An 18,094-nucleotide genomic window follows, 5' to 3' on the forward strand; every position below is an offset into this window, starting at 1 on the left:
ATCTCATACATACACAACAAGCTACTCTCCTCCCCCATTCCTTCTCCACTTATCCTCCCCTCTACTTGCCATGGATCTCCACTTCTTCTTCTTGCCCTTCCTCGCCCCCGGCCATATGATCCCCATGGTCGACTTAGCCGGCGTCTTCGCCGGCCGCGGCGTCAGATCCACCATCGTCACCACCACCGCCAACGTTCCCCTCATCCAGCCCACCGTCGACCTGGCCAACGCCAATGACTCCCTCCGTCATCCCATCCAGATCCTCGTCCTCTCCTTCCCGTCCTTCGAGTCCGGCATACCCCTAGGCCACGAGAACCTCCTCGCGTTCAACGACCCCGAAGTCACCCCCGAATTCATGACCGCCATCAACATGCTCGAAGATCCCTTCAAGCAACTCCTCCAAGCTCACCGTCCTGACGGCATCGTCGCAGATATTTTCTACGCTTGGGCTTCGGATGCCGCCAAAGAGTTCGGCATCCCGAGGCTCTCCTTCCACGGCTCCAACACCTTCTGCACCGTCGTGTCCGGTGCTTTGGGACGCCTCAAGTTGCATGAGAGTGAGCAGGCCTTTGATGTGCCCGGGTTACCGCATCGGTTTCAGATGGCATGGTCGCAGCTCCCAGAATTCATCACGAAACCGGATGACTCAATGAAGCGGTTGGGCGATGGCTATCGCACGAGTTATGGCATGCTGGTCAACAGCTTTTACGAGTTAGAGTCAGACTACATTGATTTGGTCAAGAAGGGGAGCGAGACGAAGTTATGGCACGTCGGACCATTATCCCTCCACAATCAACTCGCAAAGGAGAAGGCGGCGAGAGGTAACACGGCTTCGATTAGCGCCGATGAATGCTTGACATGGTTAGACAGCAAGAAGCCGAGGTCGGTGCTCTATGTTTGCTTCGGGAGTTTAGGCCAATGCACGGCTACGCAGCTGCACGAGATCGCACTGGGCCTTGAAGCTTCTGATCACCCGTTCATTTGGGTAGTGAGCAACGCCGGCGAGCCATCGGAGTGGCTGCCAGAACGGTTCAATGAGAGGGTGATCGGCGAAGCGAAAGGTCTACTAATAAAGGGATGGGCGCCGCAACTGCTGATTCTGAACCACGAGGCAGTCGGAGGGTCCGTGACGCACTGCGGATGGAACTCGTGCTTGGAAGGGATGAGCGCAGGCGTGCCGATGGTGACCTGGCCGCTGTTTGCGGAGCAATTCTTCAACGAGAAGCTGGTGGTGGACGTGCTGCGGGTCGGGATTGCGGTGGGAGCAACAGTGTGCAGCAACCGCAAGGAAAAGAGGGAGCTCGTGAAGGCAGAAGCAATAAAGAAGGCGGTGGACGAGCTGATGGGGAGCGGCGAGGAGGCAGAGAGCAGGAGGAAGAGGGCAGAGAAGCTCAAGCAGTTGGCGATCAAGGCGGTGGCAGAGGGTGGGTCCTCTCACGTGGACCTCAGCTGCCTACTGGCTGATATGGTCAACCTGAAAGCTAGTCGTGGGATTTAGTGGAAGTGCTTTCGTTTGTGTTTGCTGTTTGGGTCAATTGCTGGATATTGTTGTTATTAACGGAATCTCCTTTGATCTCATTTACATTACACATATAGTTTTATAAAATCACATTCATAAGTGACTAATGATGACCGTTCTAATAATTATTGTGTTCTTTGATACATTATGATTTTTAAATATTATATATTTCATTTCTAATTTATTTTTTGAATATATTTCTTTTAAATTTTAAAATCTATTAGAGTCTAATTGGATGATTATTGACTCGTTAACTTCGTTGAACTTGAATCACTATTCTCAATACTTAGAATGAAATTAATAAAAATATATTCATTAGATTCTTATAAATTACTTTTAATCTTTATATGTCAAATTTCTTATTTTATGTAGATAAATATGTAGATAAAGATTTTTTTATCTCTATTTTGATTGAGTTTTCCTAAATGGATCCAAGTGAGTTGTTTCATCATTTTATCAACCGATCAAATATTAAAAGTTAAATTCAAAATAAAGATAGAGTTAGTAAGAAATATATACAAAGGATCAAGATAAGAGTTAAATTCAAAATCTTTTTGTCCCTGCAAATTGAATTATGTTGCAATTATTGTTATATGAATCGAGAATTTGTACAACACCATCTTATTTGCCATCGATTTTTAAGAGGGTATTAACTTGGGTTTATCATGCAGAATCTAGATTGAATCCTAAATTAATATTTTCATCTTCCAACACCATATATATATATATATATATATATATATATATATATATATATAAGAGAACTTGCCTATGCATCAAATATATGAATTATTACATAATATGCACATTGACTGACCACTTGGATCGATAACATAAATAATTTCATATAGGATTGGAAGCATCTCGTTAGTGATGCTAGCTAAGAATTGTAAACAAAGTGCTCATTCTTTAACAAACTTTCTATCATTCTACAAAATTCATCTATTTTCATGATGGGAATAACAAGTTATTCAATAAATTACTTAGAATAAAAAAATTTGTATTACCGTATGAACTTAAATTAAGTCAGACAGAAAGTTAGACTAATTATAGATTATTCTAGTAATTAGTTATCTTTAGCATTTCGATTCCTACGCTTTCAAAAAATTATATTGAGATCTTTATATTTTTAATATTTAAATTTATTTCTCCTTGATTCTGTTAACGAAAATACCGTACATGATAAACAGAAGTGAGGTAGAGTCAATACGTGCTCAATGATAAACACTACGATATTTCTATCAATAGAATTAACGATGTGAAGAGAAATTAAGTTAAATATTAAGGAAAGATGAAGTGGAGCTAAAAGAGGATAAAAAAATCTGATGGTTGAATATATGGTAAGTTACTATGTTTAATAAAATATTTTAGTTATCTCTTCTAGAATTCATCAGTTTTTTATGTACACCACTTTTTCAATAGATTTTCTAACATGGTATCATGGATTAAAACCTGGAAATGATCTTGAATATTAGAGAGAAGTGAGATAAATATCTTTAATGGGAACCAAGAGAGAAGTAGGAGAAAGAAATTATAATCATCGATCATATAGTTATGTAGTATGATTAAGGAAATGATTAAAATTTATTTCCTTAATCATGTGAATAAATTAAAACTTTCATCAATCAATTAAATTATTAATTTATTTATTTCATAATAATGATGTGATTTTTAGAAAGTAAATAGTTTATATTTTATTTTTGTATGTGAACCATACAAAATAAATATTATATTTCTATTTTTATATGTAAAAGTAAAATAAAAATAAATTAAAAATTAAAAATTAAATTATTACTTACTTTTTAGGTAGATCTTCTTCTATACAAAGGTGGCTCTTTTTCTAGTAATAAAAGTGAGGATTCTGGAGGAGAGATAGAATCCTCTATTTTTTTTATAATCAACTGTGATTTATGTTTTAAATCTTTAATATTATGATTATTATAATTTTATGATACATAATAATATTTTAATTTAAATAATTATTAATAAATAATGATAATTGATTTGTGTTGTTAAAATGATTATTTAAGTTATAATGGTCTCTTAAGCTTAAGTTAATCTTAAGAATGATTTAATTATTAAAATTCTTATTTTCGATTAATATAATAATTTTAATTCATTTAATTAGATATATTCATGTTTTAAAAATTATGTGTAAATTTTTATTATTTAAATTTAAGATTATAAATTTAAATTCTTTGATTCATGGATTTGAGTTACTCTCTAATAATTTAAAATATTAAAATTTAATTTGATAAGAGAAGTTTAATGGGAGCCTAACTTGAGTTCGGTTAATCTTTCAAAACACATGTGACCATGTATAATTCAGTCTTTGTGATCAGGTATAACCCAATCCATATAATAAGGTATGACTGAACCTATAAGACCAAGCATGGTTCAACTCATGTGGTTAAGTATAACCCAATTCATGTATTTCGATAAAACTCAAACTCATGTGCTTAGATACAACCCAACCCGCGAGTCAAGTATGGCCCAATTTAGTGGTAAGGCTTAGCTAATTTACAAAGTTAGGCTTGCTCAACTAACTGATTGGTGCTAGATACATCATCACTTCTTTATCCAGCTCATTATACATTAGCCTAACCTATTACTTGAGATAGGCATGTGCAACGCATGTGATCTAGGCTTAGGTGGGTTGATTTGGTTTAGGCTAACATTATACGATATAGTCTAATATTTTTCTCTCCTTTATTGGTTTGAGCTCATTAATTTACTGAATCATATAAGTTTGAACGCTGGTTTGAGGTGATTTTAGACTAATTTGACTAGTTCATACATACTTAGCCTAATTAAAATCAATCAAATCTAAATTAAACCGATCTAGAGTGATTCTAGACTTATTCTATAAAGATTTTATGTTGTTGTATTATGTCCTAACTGAGTTGAGCTTAGTTCAGTTAATTAAACTATTTAAATTAGGGTTACGATTGAGTGAGGACTATTAAGATATCCATGTTTTATGTTTTTATTATTTGATAAATTTAAAAGTTTGAATTGCCATTTGAAAATGATTATTATTTTTAAAATTTAATATATTAACATGTAGTATACATGCTGCTAGTAATCTACATTAAAAGTACACCTTACGAAAGGAGCTATAAGCTTGTCATAATGTGGAGCCACTGATTAACATAGTTTAGTAGATCATACATAAAATATGATCATTTATAATATTTTATCAAATCATAAAATATTACTACGTTGCTTAATAATCATTTATAATTATAGTTTCTAAAAAAAACGTATTAAAAGATTTAAATTAATTGTTACCTCGTATGATCAGCGATAGCTGTGATTATATATTTCCTATTAGTTTTAAAGTGTAAGATTATAAAAAAAATTTAGATTTATTAAAAGTATTTTTATATATGGTAGAAATAAAATTATCTTAATGTAGAAATATATTATTAAAATTATATTAAAACCATAGATAATATATTATCTACCTTATTTAAAAAATTAATATTTTAATTTTAATTTCATGCAACGAGGGTATTTGATGCAGATCTCGTGCAAGGAGGCGATTTAATGACGGCAAGGGTCCTTTCATTTTTATTTATGGTGCCTCGTTCTGCAGCTAACATTCCATTCGTAAATATATCCAACCACGGGAAGTTTTTGAGATAGCCTATGACTACTGCATAAAGCTATCCTCCCCCACCCCCACCCCCACCTCCACCCCCACCTTTCCGTGCACAACTAGCCTCTCCTTGCCATGGATCTCCACGTCTTCTTCTTGCCCTTCCTCGCCCCCGGCCACATGATCCCCATGGTCGACTTAGCCCTCGTCTTCGCCGGCCGCGGCGTCAGATCCACCATCGTCACCACCGCCGCCAACGTTCCCCTCATCCAGCCCACCCTCGACCTCGCTAACGCCGACGCCTCCCTCCGTCACCCCATCCAGATCCTCGTCCTCTCCTTTCCATGCCTCGAGTCTGGCATCTCCCAAGGCTATGAGAACCTCTTCGCCTTCAACAACTCTGAAATCACCCCAGAATTCGCGACCGCCATCAACATGCTCGAAGCTCCCTTCAAGCAACTCCTCCGAGCTCACCGGCCTGACGGCATCGTCGCCGATATTTTCTACGCTTGGGCTTCGGATCTCGCCAAAGAGTTCGGCATCCCGAGGCTCGTCTTCCACGGTTCCAACACCTTCTTCACCGTCGTGTCCGGTGCTTTGAGACGCCTCAAGTTGCATGAGAGTGAGGAGGCCTTTGATGTGCCCGGGTTACCACATCGGTTGCGGATGACATGGTCGCAGCTCCCAGGATTCATCACGAAACCGGATGACTTCATTGAGCGGTTGGACGATGGCTATCGCACGAGTTATGGCATGCTGGTCAACAGCTTTTACGAGTTAGAGTCAGACTACATTGATTTGGTCAAGAAGGGGAGCGAGACGAAGTTATGGCACGTCGGACCATTATCCCTCCACAATCAACTCGCAAAGGAGAAGGCGGCGAGAGGTAACACGGCTTCGATTAGCTCCGATGAATGCTTGACATGGTTAGACAGCAAGAAGCCGAGGTCGGTGCTCTATGTTTGCTTCGGGAGTTTAGGCCAATGCACGACTACGCAGCTGCACGAGATCGCACTGGGCCTTGAAGCTTCTGATCACCCGTTCATCTGGGTGGTGCGTTACGACGGCGAGCTATCGGAGTGGCTGCCCGAACGGTTCGAGGAGAGGGTGACCGGCGAAGGGAAAGGTCTCCTGGTAAGGGGATGGGCGCCGCAGCTGCTGATTCTGAACCACAAGGCAGTCGGAGGATTCGTGACGCACTGCGGATGGAACTCGTGCTTGGAAGGGGTGAGCGCAGGCGTGCCGATGGTGACCTGGCCGCTGTTTGCGGAGCAATTCTTCAACGAGAAGCTGCTGGTGGAAGTACTACGGGTCGGGATTGCCGTGGGAGCAACAGTGTGCAGCAACCACAAGGAAAAGAGGGGGCTCGTGAAGGGAGAAGCTATAAAGAAGGCGGTGGACGAGCTGATGGGGAACGACGAGGAGGCGGAGAACAGGAGGAAGAGGGCAGAGAAGCTCAAGGAGTTGGCGAACAAGGCGGTGGAAGAGGGTGGGTCCTCTCACACGGACGTCAGCTCCCTTCTGGATGATATGGTCAACCTGAAAGCTAGCCGTGGGATTTAGTGGAAGTGTTTTCGTTTGTGTTTGCACTTTGGGACATTGCTGTTTTTTGTTGTTATTAAAGTAATCTCCTTTCTATGAATTCATTTGGATGAAGTTTACATTACAAATGTAATTTTATAAAATCACATTCATAAGTGACTAGTGTTTATTGTGTTCATTGATACATTACGATTTATAAATATTATAATAATAGATTTATTTCATTCCTAATTTCTTTTTTGAATATATGTCTTTTAAGTTTTAAAATCTATTAATTGACCCATTAATTTCATTGAACATAAACTATTAGTCTAAATATTTAGATTGAGGATAATACTAACATATCTATTAGATCCGTATAAATCATTTTTAATCGTTGCATGTCAGATTTCTTATTTTATGAAGATAAAATAAAATATTTATTTATTTTAAATTCTTAGATTAAAAATAAAAAATATTAAATATGTAGATAAAGATATTTTTTTATCTCTATTTTGATTGAGTTCTCGTGCATTGATTCTTAAATGGATCCAAGCGAAATATTAAAAGTTAAATTCAAAATAAAAATAGAGTTAGTAAGAAATATATACAAAGGATTATAAATTTTATTAATTTTGCATTTGAACGAGTGGCTCAAGATGAAAAAAATATTTTTGTCCATGCAAATTGAATTATGTTGCAATTATTGTAATGAGAATCGAGAATTTGTACAATACCATCTTATTTGCCATCGATTTTTAAGAGGGTATTAACTTGTGTTTATCATGCAGAATCTAGGTTGAATCCTAAATTAATATTTTCATCTTCCAACACCATACATATAGAAGATAACTTGCCTATGCATCAAATATATGAATTATTACATAATATGCACATTGGCTGACCACTTGGATCGATAACATAAATAATTTCATATAGGATTGGAAGCATCTCGTTAGTGATGCTAGCTAAGAATTGTAATCAAAGTGCTCATTCTTTAGCAAACTTTCTATCATTATACAAAATTCATCTTTTGTAGTATTTTCATGATGGGAATAACAAGTTATTCAATAAATTACTTAGAATAAAAAATTTTGTATTACCACATGAACTTAAATTAAGTCAGACAGAAAGTTAGACTAATTATAGATTACCTCCGAAATTAGTTATCTTTAGCATCCCGATCCCTACACTTTCAAAAGTTATATTGGGATATTTATACTTTTAATATTTAATTTTATTGCTCCTTACATTATTGATTCTGTTAAGGAAAACACTGTACATGGTAAACGGAAGTGAGGTAGAGTCGTATTCAATGATAAACCCTACGATATTTCTATCAATAGAATTAACGGTGTGAAGAGAAATTAAGTTAAACATTTCACTTTCATAAATATAAATATCTCATTATGATTTTTTAAAATATAGAGATCGAGATACTAAAGGTAACTAATTACAAGGGATAATATATAATTATTTTCAAAAAAAATTTAAAGACTTAAATACTTACCATAATTGTTGCATATTGGACCGAAAAAACAAAGAAAACTATAAAGCGTGCTATAAATATAGTACACAATGTAAAATGAAAAAGATAAGTTGATAATATTCCAAAAAAAATAAATAAGTTATGGTCTTATGTCATTTTTAGTTAATTCCAAGGCCACAAAAATGTCAATTTTACATGAATAGGTGGAAATAAAGAATTTCAAGTTTCTAATTTAGAATTTAAGAATTTAAAGGTATCAAATTTTCGGGAGTTACTCCAGCAAGCAAATGAAAAATTATTCTGGGCCATTTCAATAATATTAGGTTACAACAAACTTATATGAAATGTGTATATGAAGTTTGACTTATCGAAGTCTATTTTTATAAAAAATAATTGATATAGTTGATGAAAGAATGAGTCTCGTATGAAACTATCTTGTGTATCTATGAATAAATCATCTTATGTGTTGTTGTCATTGTCATCCATAGCGTAAAACATTTTCCATCCTATGAAGAGAAAACGCATAGAGTGATGTTGTTTCATAAGATCATCTATTGCTATTGTGGTTGTTGAATGCAGATTGCATATGTCGATCGTAAGATAAAATAATGTGCTTATAGTTCAGAAGGTAGAATACTACTCTCTTACTACGATATCACATCAGCTAAAAATAATATATTACTACGATTGTTTCCGGTTCTATTACTATGATCGTCGAGGATATATGACTATTATTCATAAGTAAAATATATTTTTGTTATAGTGTTTGTATAAGTATTGGATGACCTTTAATATTTAAACTTGAAGTGGGCACATCAAAAAACTTTTGATGCTTAGGTCGAAGAGGGTGCATTGGACAACTTCTAATGCTTTTGCTCGAGAACGATGCATTGAGTAATTTATAATGCCTAACCTTTGGAGGACATATCAAGCAACTTTTGATGCTCACCGAGCATCTTCTAATGCTAGTTCGAGGAGGGCATATGGGAAATTTTTAATGCATCGGGACAACTTCTAATGCTTAACACAAAGACGCTTTAAATAACTTATGATACTTAGTCCGAGAAATACATATAAAAAAGCTTAGGATATATCAAATAACTTTTGATACTTAGCCTAAGGAGGGTGTGATAAGTAATTTTGGGTGCTTAGCCTATGGATGATGGATTGATAACTTGTGATACCTTGTGTAAGGAGGGTGCATCAAGATAATTTTTTATGCTTAGCTTGTCGATGCTTAGTCGAGAATGGTGCATCGACAAGCTTATGATGCTTAGTTTAAAGAATGCCTCAAATAATATTTAATATTTTATCTTAAGAGAGCATATTACCCATATTCCAATGCTTAGCCCTCGATTGAGGGGTAATTAAAGATTATCTCCTTATAATTAACTATGATTAGCATTTCGATTTGTATATTTTAAATTATAGCATTGGATCATTATACTTATAAAAATGAAATATTTAACCTCAATTCTCCCTATATCATTAACTTCATTCACAGAAAAAATCACATGTGTTATCTCATGCAAACAAATGTAAATGAAAAATAATAAAAATATAATTTTATTATCTTTTATATTATTAAATTTATATAAACTTCTCATTTTCACCGATTTCCTCCTCCCCTCCTATTTCCAACCTACTCGCCCACAGCAAGCAATGGGCGAGTAGGTGCGATGGGTGGTGGGTGAGTAGAGGAGGGAAGGAGATGCGGTTCATGGAATCGACGGAGTACGAAGCGGTGGATGTCAATGTGGGGTTTTATAGCAATGACCATGGCAATAACAAGCCCTTCGACGGTGTGCTAGGGATCTTAGCCTTTGCATTCTTGTTGGAGAGTGATAGTTTGCACCTGGACGTGGCGGAGCGATGGGCAATGGACTTCAAGAAGGAGTTACAAGTGGCGATGGACCTATCAGTGGATGAGCGGGTATGACGGGCGAGCAAAGGAGGGGAGGAGGTGTAGTTCATGGAGTCAGCAGAGTACAAAGTGACAGACATCAAAGTAGAGTTTTAAAGCAACAACCATGGCGACGATGAGCCCTTTTATGGGGTGCTGGGGATGCTTGCCCATGTATTATCATTGAAGAACGACAGTCTGCATCTGAATATAATGGAGTGATGAGCAGTGGACTTCGGGAAAGAGGAGGGGTTATATGTGATAATGGACCTTTTAGTGGATGAGCAAGTGCAACATGCGAACAAAGGAGGAGGAGGTGCGGTTCATGGAATCGACAGAGTACGAAGTATCGGACGTCAAGATGGGGTTTACAACGGTGACGACAAGCCCTTTAATGGGGTGTTAGGGATCCTGGCCCATGCGTTCTGGCTAGAGAGCAACAGTCTACACCTAGGTGCAGTAGAGTGGTGGGCGATAGACTTCGGGAAAAAGGAGTTACAGGTGGCAATAGACCTATAAGTGGATGAGCGAGAGCGACAGACAAACAGATGTGATGAGCGAGGGAGCAAGTGCGAGTGATGACAAGCGAACAGGTTGGAAAGAGGAGAGGATGAGAAAATCGATTAAAATAAAAATTGTATATAAATTAATAATTTTAAAAATAATATAATTATATTTTTATTCTTTTTATTGATGTATTTTTTGTATGTGATAACACGTGTAAATTTTTTTGGTGGACAAAGTTAACGATGTAAGAAGAAATAATGTTAAATATTTCACTTTCGTAAAAATAAAATTTTTAATATTATTTTTTAAAATATAATAATCGAGATAATAATTATAATTAATTATATGAGATAATATGTAATTATTCCTAATTTGAAGACCAATGAAGTTTAAACTATCGTGGCAAAGATACCGAGACATATCCCATTGCTGATGGACACCGCGCGGATCTCAGATTAACGTACGGCACTGCGACTCTCCAAATATGTTTGCTGTTCCCCACGTCATCGATGCCGTCTCCAACTTTGTTTGACTCCCCCAACGTGCAACCGATGTGCTGACCATTGCCACGTCACCCCAATGTGTGCCCCTCCCACGCCGACCTATCTACTATCTCCTTCTCTTTCCCCGCCGAACCACAACGTTCTCGTGGGCACCACAGCTGGGAACCAATGGGAGCCGAGTCTTACGTGTTTGGTCATTCACGAAGACAGGGAAGCCGCACGTCTGGAAACGCCCTCATCTCCGTAGATATGTATCCACACCAGTCTATAGCATCAAAATAATGAAGCAAACTATTTCAAAGAACAGTATTCTTTTGTTTCTTATATGGCGGAAGTGATGCAGCAGCTGATCCCTGACCTCTTCAGCGAGGCCAGGGGACAAGTCAACCGCTCATGCGCTGGCCTCGGGAATTGGACACCATTTTTAATGCAATCCCCGTTCCAATCTTATTTATGAACTTGCGAGTCCGCCAAGCTGATTCCAATTGAGGCTTGGAAGTCTCGTGAGTTGAGGTGAAGGATGGTGGAAGGAAGGGGAAACGCTCGGCTCCCTTCCACCTCCCTCGACCTCTCCGGCGAACTCGTCTGATCCGGTCCGTCGCCTGTTGCCCTCCGGGGCTGGTTCCATGAACGCTCGGTTGACATCCGACGGCTCCATCTTGGGTGGCACCGCCATTTCACTGCAGCAGGTCAGCCTCCCAACTTCTCTTCTCTCATTGCATTCTGTGTCTGTGTGGTGAGGATCGAGAGTGAAGAAACGTAGATTGATCGTAGCACCACTAGTGCTTCATGCGACGAGTTCATGTAGCCTTTTCGATGCTTTGGCATCCCAAAGCGAAACTAATGTCGAGGTAAATGATAGTTATCATAATGGGGTAGATTGACATCTGGGCCGCTGCTTTCTTTCTGTGCACGCTTAGATCGCCATCGACCAAGTCATTTCCTAATAGGGTGACTGTAAATGGTCAAGCATCTTTGCAGATCGTATTAAAGAAAGCCTGGCATCTGTGGCAAATGAAAAGATTGATTCGACATGGCTACTTGTCCGATACCAAATAAATAATCACCATATCACAGTTGTCCATCTTGTCATTTTCTCCCATCTCTAGATTTATTGTCAGCCGCAGTACACTTAGAACTTGTGCACAGTGTTTACAAAAATCCAGTGTTGTTTGGGTGGACATGAGATCACAAGACACCGTGCTGCGCACTTGAGCCTCTTTGGTCGGTTGGATTGATGAAGAAGAAAAAGGGAGACATGACATACCTGATAAGAAGGTGGGAATTGCTTGTTTGAGTTGACGCCACCGTCTGTTTCCTCCTCTCCACAAAAAGCTGTTATTTAATCCAGAACTTGAAGCCGACTGTAGATCAAATTGAAGGGATAAGATTTGTGTCCTTTTGTTTATACATATCTTGATGATTAGTACAGGACAGCATATATAGGAGCTGAGTGACTTGACCAAACATAATGGCCTCTTAAAAATGAGCAACGATCCAAACGTGTTGGGGACCTACGTGAGTTCGTATCGATGAATCTCTAATGGAGTCAGACCCACCCGCTCCGCTCCCTACCAACTAGTTTATACGATCACAATACCTAATCGTGAATACTTGGGGCTGCAGCTTTGCCTCAATGGCGACTGCATGTGTTGTCTTGGTGTGATGTAGAAACCCCACCTTCAACTTCTGACCAATTACTACTGCACTCATCACCTCGATAACTTTCCCTCTTGCAAGCACGCTCAAGGCCATTAATCCACCCCCCTGCGCCAGATCCTCCAAATGGCACCAACGCAGCTAAGTGGGTCAATGGCGATTTCAGGGTTGTCAGCGAGGCGTTCTATTAACTTGTACTACATGTTCCCTTCAAGGAAATATCATCGTCATGATCCCATGAAATAAAGATCGCGCTTCTGACGTCTATATATGTGACACCACAGAGCTCCATTTACTCGACGTTGAAGCAGCGCAGAAGCCGGGTCCCCTGATGGAGAGGTCGAAGAGCGAAGCGCCGACGAGGAGCCGCTTCGCTACGCCAGACGAGGCCGGAGACCACATCGAGTGCACCGGTGCGTCGTGCCGGTCGTGCACCGCGGTCCTCGTCGCCGACTGCATCGCGCTGGGTTGCTGCCCCTGCGCGGTGGTGAACATGCTGGCCTTGACCTTGGTTAAGGTCCCCTGGGTGGTGTCGAGGAGATGTTTGGCAATGCTGAAGAGGAAAGGGGGGTCGCTACGCAGAAGAAGGGTAAGAGACGAGGGAGGAGAAGCGGAGAAGATGACAGAGGTGGTCATTAAGGGAAGGGAAGGGAAGAGCCTGGAGAAGATACGAGAGTGGGACGAGGAGGGCATCTGGGGAACGAGGGACGGAGAGAACGGCCGTGGAGGTCCAAGACTCGATGCTGATAAGGTGTGGATGGAACTGTATCAGATCGGGCACTGGGGGTTCGGGAGGTTGTCCTTCTCGGGAACTCAAGGGAGGGGCAACTAGGGAAGGCGCAGGGTGGGAGTGCCCGAGATGCCCCTGCCACCTCTGGTGAGTGATGATGGGTTTTGGAAGCTACTGCTACGGGAAGGCATGAGAGATGCACTGTGCCGCGTGGGGTTGTCTCTGCTTGTTTGCGCAAGGTTACAAGTCTGCGAGAGAGATGGAAATGTCCTGTTGGTTTCCCTTCTCTATCATTAGTTGCATTGCTGAGATTCCTTTCTCTCAGGTGCATTGATTGAGAAAAGCTGTACTGATTCTTGTGACTTGTGTTAGGTGTTACATAATCGTATTGATGCAGCCCAAATTTGATGCAGCCAATAATGGTATTATCATGTCTAAGTCTTTAATGTTTGACAACATGGAAGCTGTTTAAACATCTCTGGTCGCAGACTTGCAGAAGTTGCCAAGATGGGATTTGTCTGTCATGTCATGTGATTTTTACCGGTCCAAAATGTTCATCTGTTTCTTGTATGCTTATTTGTATGATTGTAGGGTCCTGTTCCCAAACCAGGTAAATGGTAGACCTGATCGTGAGTTTAGGGTTTAGGGGTATTTCACATGTCCTTATGTCCCACTGCACAATAGATGTTCTCGTCGAAATGTAATAGATTAGCCGTATCCATGGTGTGGCAGGTAATAAATATGACGATCCTGGCCTCATCACATCGAGGCCTACACGCAGCAGAAACTTGCAGGAAGGGTAGGGGCATCATAAGGTGCCACAGTTGTAGCAGTTGATTCCATTTCCACTGTTCCACGCACCGACCTCCAACAGAGAAGAATGCAAGGGATTCAATGACTGTCACAACATCAACATCAGCACACTATTAAATTCACCATCGTCGATCTTTTCGTCAAGTTGTAGTCGAGTGTTAATAAGGTAAATCTCTATTAGGAGTTGCCTGGCAGGCATTGGGATCGATCCCCTGCATCTTCTTTCTTTTTTCGCTTGGTATAAGCTGTTTAAACGAAGAGGAGGAAGAAGAAGATCAAGCTCAAGCTAAATTTGCAGTATTTTTATCGTCCTAATTTATGTACAAAGGCTTCCCTCCCTCTGGCTCGCAAAACCAACAGCGGTCATCTCATAACACTCCATTGGCAGTCTCATATGTTGTCTTCCGGCAGGGTTACCCCTGCAAGATGGAGTATCTATCGTATCCACACCTCCTCCTCGAAGACAACAGCCTGGAGAGCTTCCGGTTTGAGAGCTCCACCCAGGTAGGGTGGTCGGCGTGGGCGTCCCCGGATATCCTACCGGGGAGGCCAAGCTGCCGCTCTAATTCGGCCGCTTCTTGCCCGCTTCGAATGATGTGATCGTAGCAGATGTACCGACCACAAGCAGTGCTGTCCATTGCCTCGTAGACTGCTACGTGAGCCTCTGCGACCTTCTCCACGTCGATGGTGGCGAGCAACCCCTCCGTGAACAGCTGCCGAGCTCCTGCCAAAAATTACCGTGGCCTATTTAGCGAAGCTACACACGATCGAGGGATCTAATAGTGGTTGCTAACCTTTGAGGTAGGCAATGGAACTGGTAGAGTTGCGACGGCGGAAACCATGTCCGGTGACAAGGGCCGGGCAAACAGTCACCAGTTTCAAGTCCCTTCCTCGTGCCGCCCGCCATGCCGCTTTCTCTGCCATCGTCTTGCCCAGTGCCAACCATAGCTGTCAAATTGTTCCAAAGAAAGGAGTCCTTAGACAGAAACGTAGCCCTTAGGAGGTGAGTAAACTCACATCTTACCGACAAATGTGTTACGACTCCACATAAATTGAATCTATCAGTGAGAAGGACGTTAATGAATTAGTCTAAAAGAGCTGCGATTAATGTTCATCTTTAATTAAATGAGGTGGGTGGCATTTCGTTGTATAGCCCCACCACTGCTGAATTGGCAACGATTAATTATTGGGTACTCGCCTTTCTGTCACGACATACGGTTTGATCGCTCCAGCAGTTCTCGTCGACACTGGTGGCGCGACGGCTACTACGAGTACAGGTGTTCTCTCGCCAAACACAAGCTAGAAGGGAGGAGGTGAAGACACATCTCCGGACCGATTGGGTTCTCACGCAGGCTTCAACCACCAGCTCCGCTGCTCTCACCTCCTTGTCCGCCATGTGCTTCTGTGGCGTCATAGGAACCCAAGTAAGATTGGCATTACATGCCAGAAAAGAATAGTCATCTATCCTACCTCTCTCGATCATTATCTCAGTACTTTCTGACCTGCAACATGCTTAGCATTCCAAAGAGAACTAGCCGCCTTCCGGACAAGAATTATTCGAGTCTAGTCCAGGTTATAGAGAGCCAACAAAGCATTTATTTGCAGTCAGAAGACAGTGCAGGAATGGCACAGAGAAAAATTACTAGTTGAAAGAGCAACGAAGCAAGGGACTATATTGTATTCACTCTGCCGATTTGCTAGTGATGAGAACAGAGACTTGGAGACCCAATCAAAAGTCCTAAAAAAGGGTCGATTTGCTAGTGATAAATCGAACGTTTGCACCTACTCTCGACGATTGACGTGACGATGTAAAGGAAGCCACGCTTGAGGCATGGAACAAGGAAAAGGGACGGCTCACCGTGTAACCAGATAGACCCCCCGGATCGACCACGCTTGAGGTATGGAACACCCCGGCGCAACCGTCGAACGCTTGGCGCAAGCTCTCCAAGTCCATCACGTCGGCCATCACCGCCCACACTCCGTCCCTGCCCATCTCGCCAAACATCTCCGTCTCCCTTAGTTTGTCCAAATCCTCTGCAAGTAAAACCCACCAGTCACGACCAGCAAGCAAATCAAGCCGGCGATGATCGGAACAATAAAGAAAGCAAAAAGCGTTAGGATATCTATCTGCATGCGCATTTCTATCATGCGTTCCGCTACATACGACCTGGTGGAGTCCATCAACCCGAATTCATGATTGTTGGGAACACCAACCAGAGACCTTTACGTCGCTGTGATGCAACAAACTATTGTCCACTTTGCTACAGTATGGACAAAGAACAATAAGACACGAATGTTAGGTCAGGTTGGATAGATACTACGGACCTCCCGGGTTCAAAATATGCGTAATTCCTAAGAAATCATTGGGTAGATGGTCAAAGAAAGCTAAATTAATGGTCCATCAGATCTGAGGGATAATAGAAACTCGTTCCTCGTGTTCTACCAGAGGAACGAAAGTTTGGATCCATTCATAGAGTCGAACACCTACATAGCCACATCGAGCTATTGACGGGCCCACCTAATTTTCATGTCAGGTGTCAATCACGAGTGTGCAACCCGAAGCACCCGCGGCATCTCGACGCCATAGAGAGCATCAGCATAGAGATCGACGAGGTCGACCAAAGCAAGCGGTGGGTACCCACCGAGAACGTACCGATTGATCCGGCTGATGAGAAAAAAGGGAGAGGGAGAGATTGGGGAAGAAGGCGAACCTTGGGTTTGGAGGGCGAGGCGCACGGTGTAACCACGATCGAGGAGGCGGTTGACGACGGCGAAGCCGATGAAGGAGATCCCCCCGGTGACGCACACCGTCCGCGCGTCGCCACCCCCGCCGTCACCGACCACCCTCCGTCGTACGCCTCCCGGCTCCGCCTTCAGCACATCGGCCCTCCCGCTCCCCCTGCTTCGCAGGAGCGTCTCCCGCATCTCCTCGATCTCCGCCTCCAAGCTGGCCATGCTCCTCAACACCCCCATCTCCGTCGCTCCCTCCCCTCCGTTTCTTGTGTTCTTGTGAGATCGCAAGAGGCCGCAAAATATAAAAAGGGCGGATTGATACATTCACACCGCGTGGAGGTACGTCATTTGATGACGACGTTGCGGTCTGACCGTAATGGTGCCATGATCGGGGCTAAATCGGGTGAGAATAGAATTAGGAACGGGTCTCGTCTCGGCTTCGACTCGACCCGTGTCAATCCATTTTCAACTCAACTGTCGACATTATGAAAACGTCCGAGTCCATAATATATTTTGGCATTTAGGACACATTAATTGGCCGAGAATGCAACTGGTGGGGCCACGCATCCATGTGCTTCATTTCCAATTCGGCACGCTTCAAAGGCTGATTAGGTGAGGCGGCCCCACAGAATGCTAATGTGGTCCTATTGGCGGTCGATCGAGAGACTACGCTCATGGTTTATCACTGCCATATTTGTTAGTGGAAGTTATAATGGGGTTCCACTCCGTTAGGAGCAACGCTCCACCTGCGTGACTGGGTCCCGCCATCGTCGTCATTGTACTCTCCACTCAGGTACGGAGGCTAAGGGCTGACTGGGACTGCCTGGATTTTGCGATTCGCACGTCACAGGCCGCGAGGCCTGCTCGATGGTGACCGCGCATTACATGGAGGACCAGACGCTTCAATAGCCGGCGATTTCCCCTACTCGGTCCTAAACGCAGAACGCCGTTTGGCCTCGTGCCGCTGCCACGCGAGGCGACCAACGACAGCTCGATGCGATCTGCGCCTTCAAACAACCGACGAGGCGGACGATTTGTAGTAACACTCAAGTGGTCAGATGGTTGATAGCGGGGGAAGTCTTTCCAAGGATCTGACGACGTCGGGCATAACTGTAT

General features: G+C 42.0%; 3 protein-coding genes and 1 long non-coding RNA gene across 4 annotated transcripts; 3 read left to right on the forward strand and 1 right to left on the reverse strand.

Annotated features, from left to right (window-relative positions):
* Positions 1–1,644, forward strand: LOC135676920 (anthocyanin 3'-O-beta-glucosyltransferase-like). Its single transcript, XM_065188642.1, has one exon. It carries the CDS (start codon positions 71–73, stop codon positions 1,496–1,498), a length of 1,428 nt encoding a protein of 475 aa, XP_065044714.1. The 5' UTR covers positions 1–70; the 3' UTR covers positions 1,499–1,644.
* Positions 1,645–5,218: 3,574 nt separating this feature from the next.
* On the forward strand, positions 5,219–6,828 carry LOC103989815 (anthocyanin 3'-O-beta-glucosyltransferase-like). The gene has a single exon (XM_009408760.3). The coding sequence runs from the start codon at positions 5,256–5,258 to the stop codon at positions 6,681–6,683; it is 1,428 nt and encodes a 475-aa protein (XP_009407035.2). The 5' UTR covers positions 5,219–5,255; the 3' UTR covers positions 6,684–6,828.
* Positions 6,829–11,350: 4,522 nt separating this feature from the next.
* LOC135676922 (uncharacterized) lies at positions 11,351–13,907 on the forward strand. The gene is made up of 2 exons (XR_010514470.1): positions 11,351–11,732; positions 12,987–13,907. It is a non-coding gene; the product is annotated as an uncharacterized LOC135676922 (long non-coding RNA).
* Positions 13,908–14,526: 619 nt separating this feature from the next.
* Positions 14,527–17,254, reverse strand: LOC135676921 (cinnamoyl-CoA reductase-like SNL6). The gene is made up of 5 exons (XM_065188643.1): positions 16,957–17,254; positions 16,104–16,279; positions 15,444–15,647; positions 15,040–15,193; positions 14,527–14,969 (listed from the first exon to the last, which is right to left on the reverse strand). Exons 1-5 carry the CDS (start codon positions 17,216–17,218, stop codon positions 14,659–14,661), a joined length of 1,107 nt encoding a protein of 368 aa, XP_065044715.1. The 5' UTR covers positions 17,219–17,254; the 3' UTR covers positions 14,527–14,658.
* Positions 17,255–18,094: the final 840 nt, after the last annotated feature.

The sequence above is a fragment of the Musa acuminata genome, chromosome BXJ1-6 (assembly GCF_036884655.1).
Source record: "Musa acuminata AAA Group cultivar baxijiao chromosome BXJ1-6, Cavendish_Baxijiao_AAA, whole genome shotgun sequence".
NCBI classification, from domain to species: domain Eukaryota; kingdom Viridiplantae; phylum Streptophyta; class Magnoliopsida; order Zingiberales; family Musaceae; genus Musa; species Musa acuminata.

Excerpts from the sequence above, each read along its gene's own strand:
- LOC135676920 (XM_065188642.1), top strand. The coding sequence starts at position 71 with ATGGATCTCCACTTCTTCTTCTTGCCCTTCCTCGCCCCCGGCCATATG.
- LOC103989815 (XM_009408760.3), top strand. The coding sequence starts at position 5,256 with ATGGATCTCCACGTCTTCTTCTTGCCCTTCCTCGCCCCCGGCCACATG.
- LOC135676921 (XM_065188643.1), bottom strand. The coding sequence starts at position 17,218 with ATGGGGGTGTTGAGGAGCATGGCCAGCTTGGAGGCGGAGATCGAGGAG. Across the intron at positions 15,648-16,103 it reads GGGGTCTATCTGGTTACACG|AAGCACATGGCGGACAAGGA; the intron begins GTGAGCCGTCCC and ends ATGACGCCACAG. Across the intron at positions 14,970-15,039 it reads TTCCATTGCCTACCTCAAAG|GAGCTCGGCAGCTGTTCACG; the intron begins GTTAGCAACCAC and ends AATTTTTGGCAG.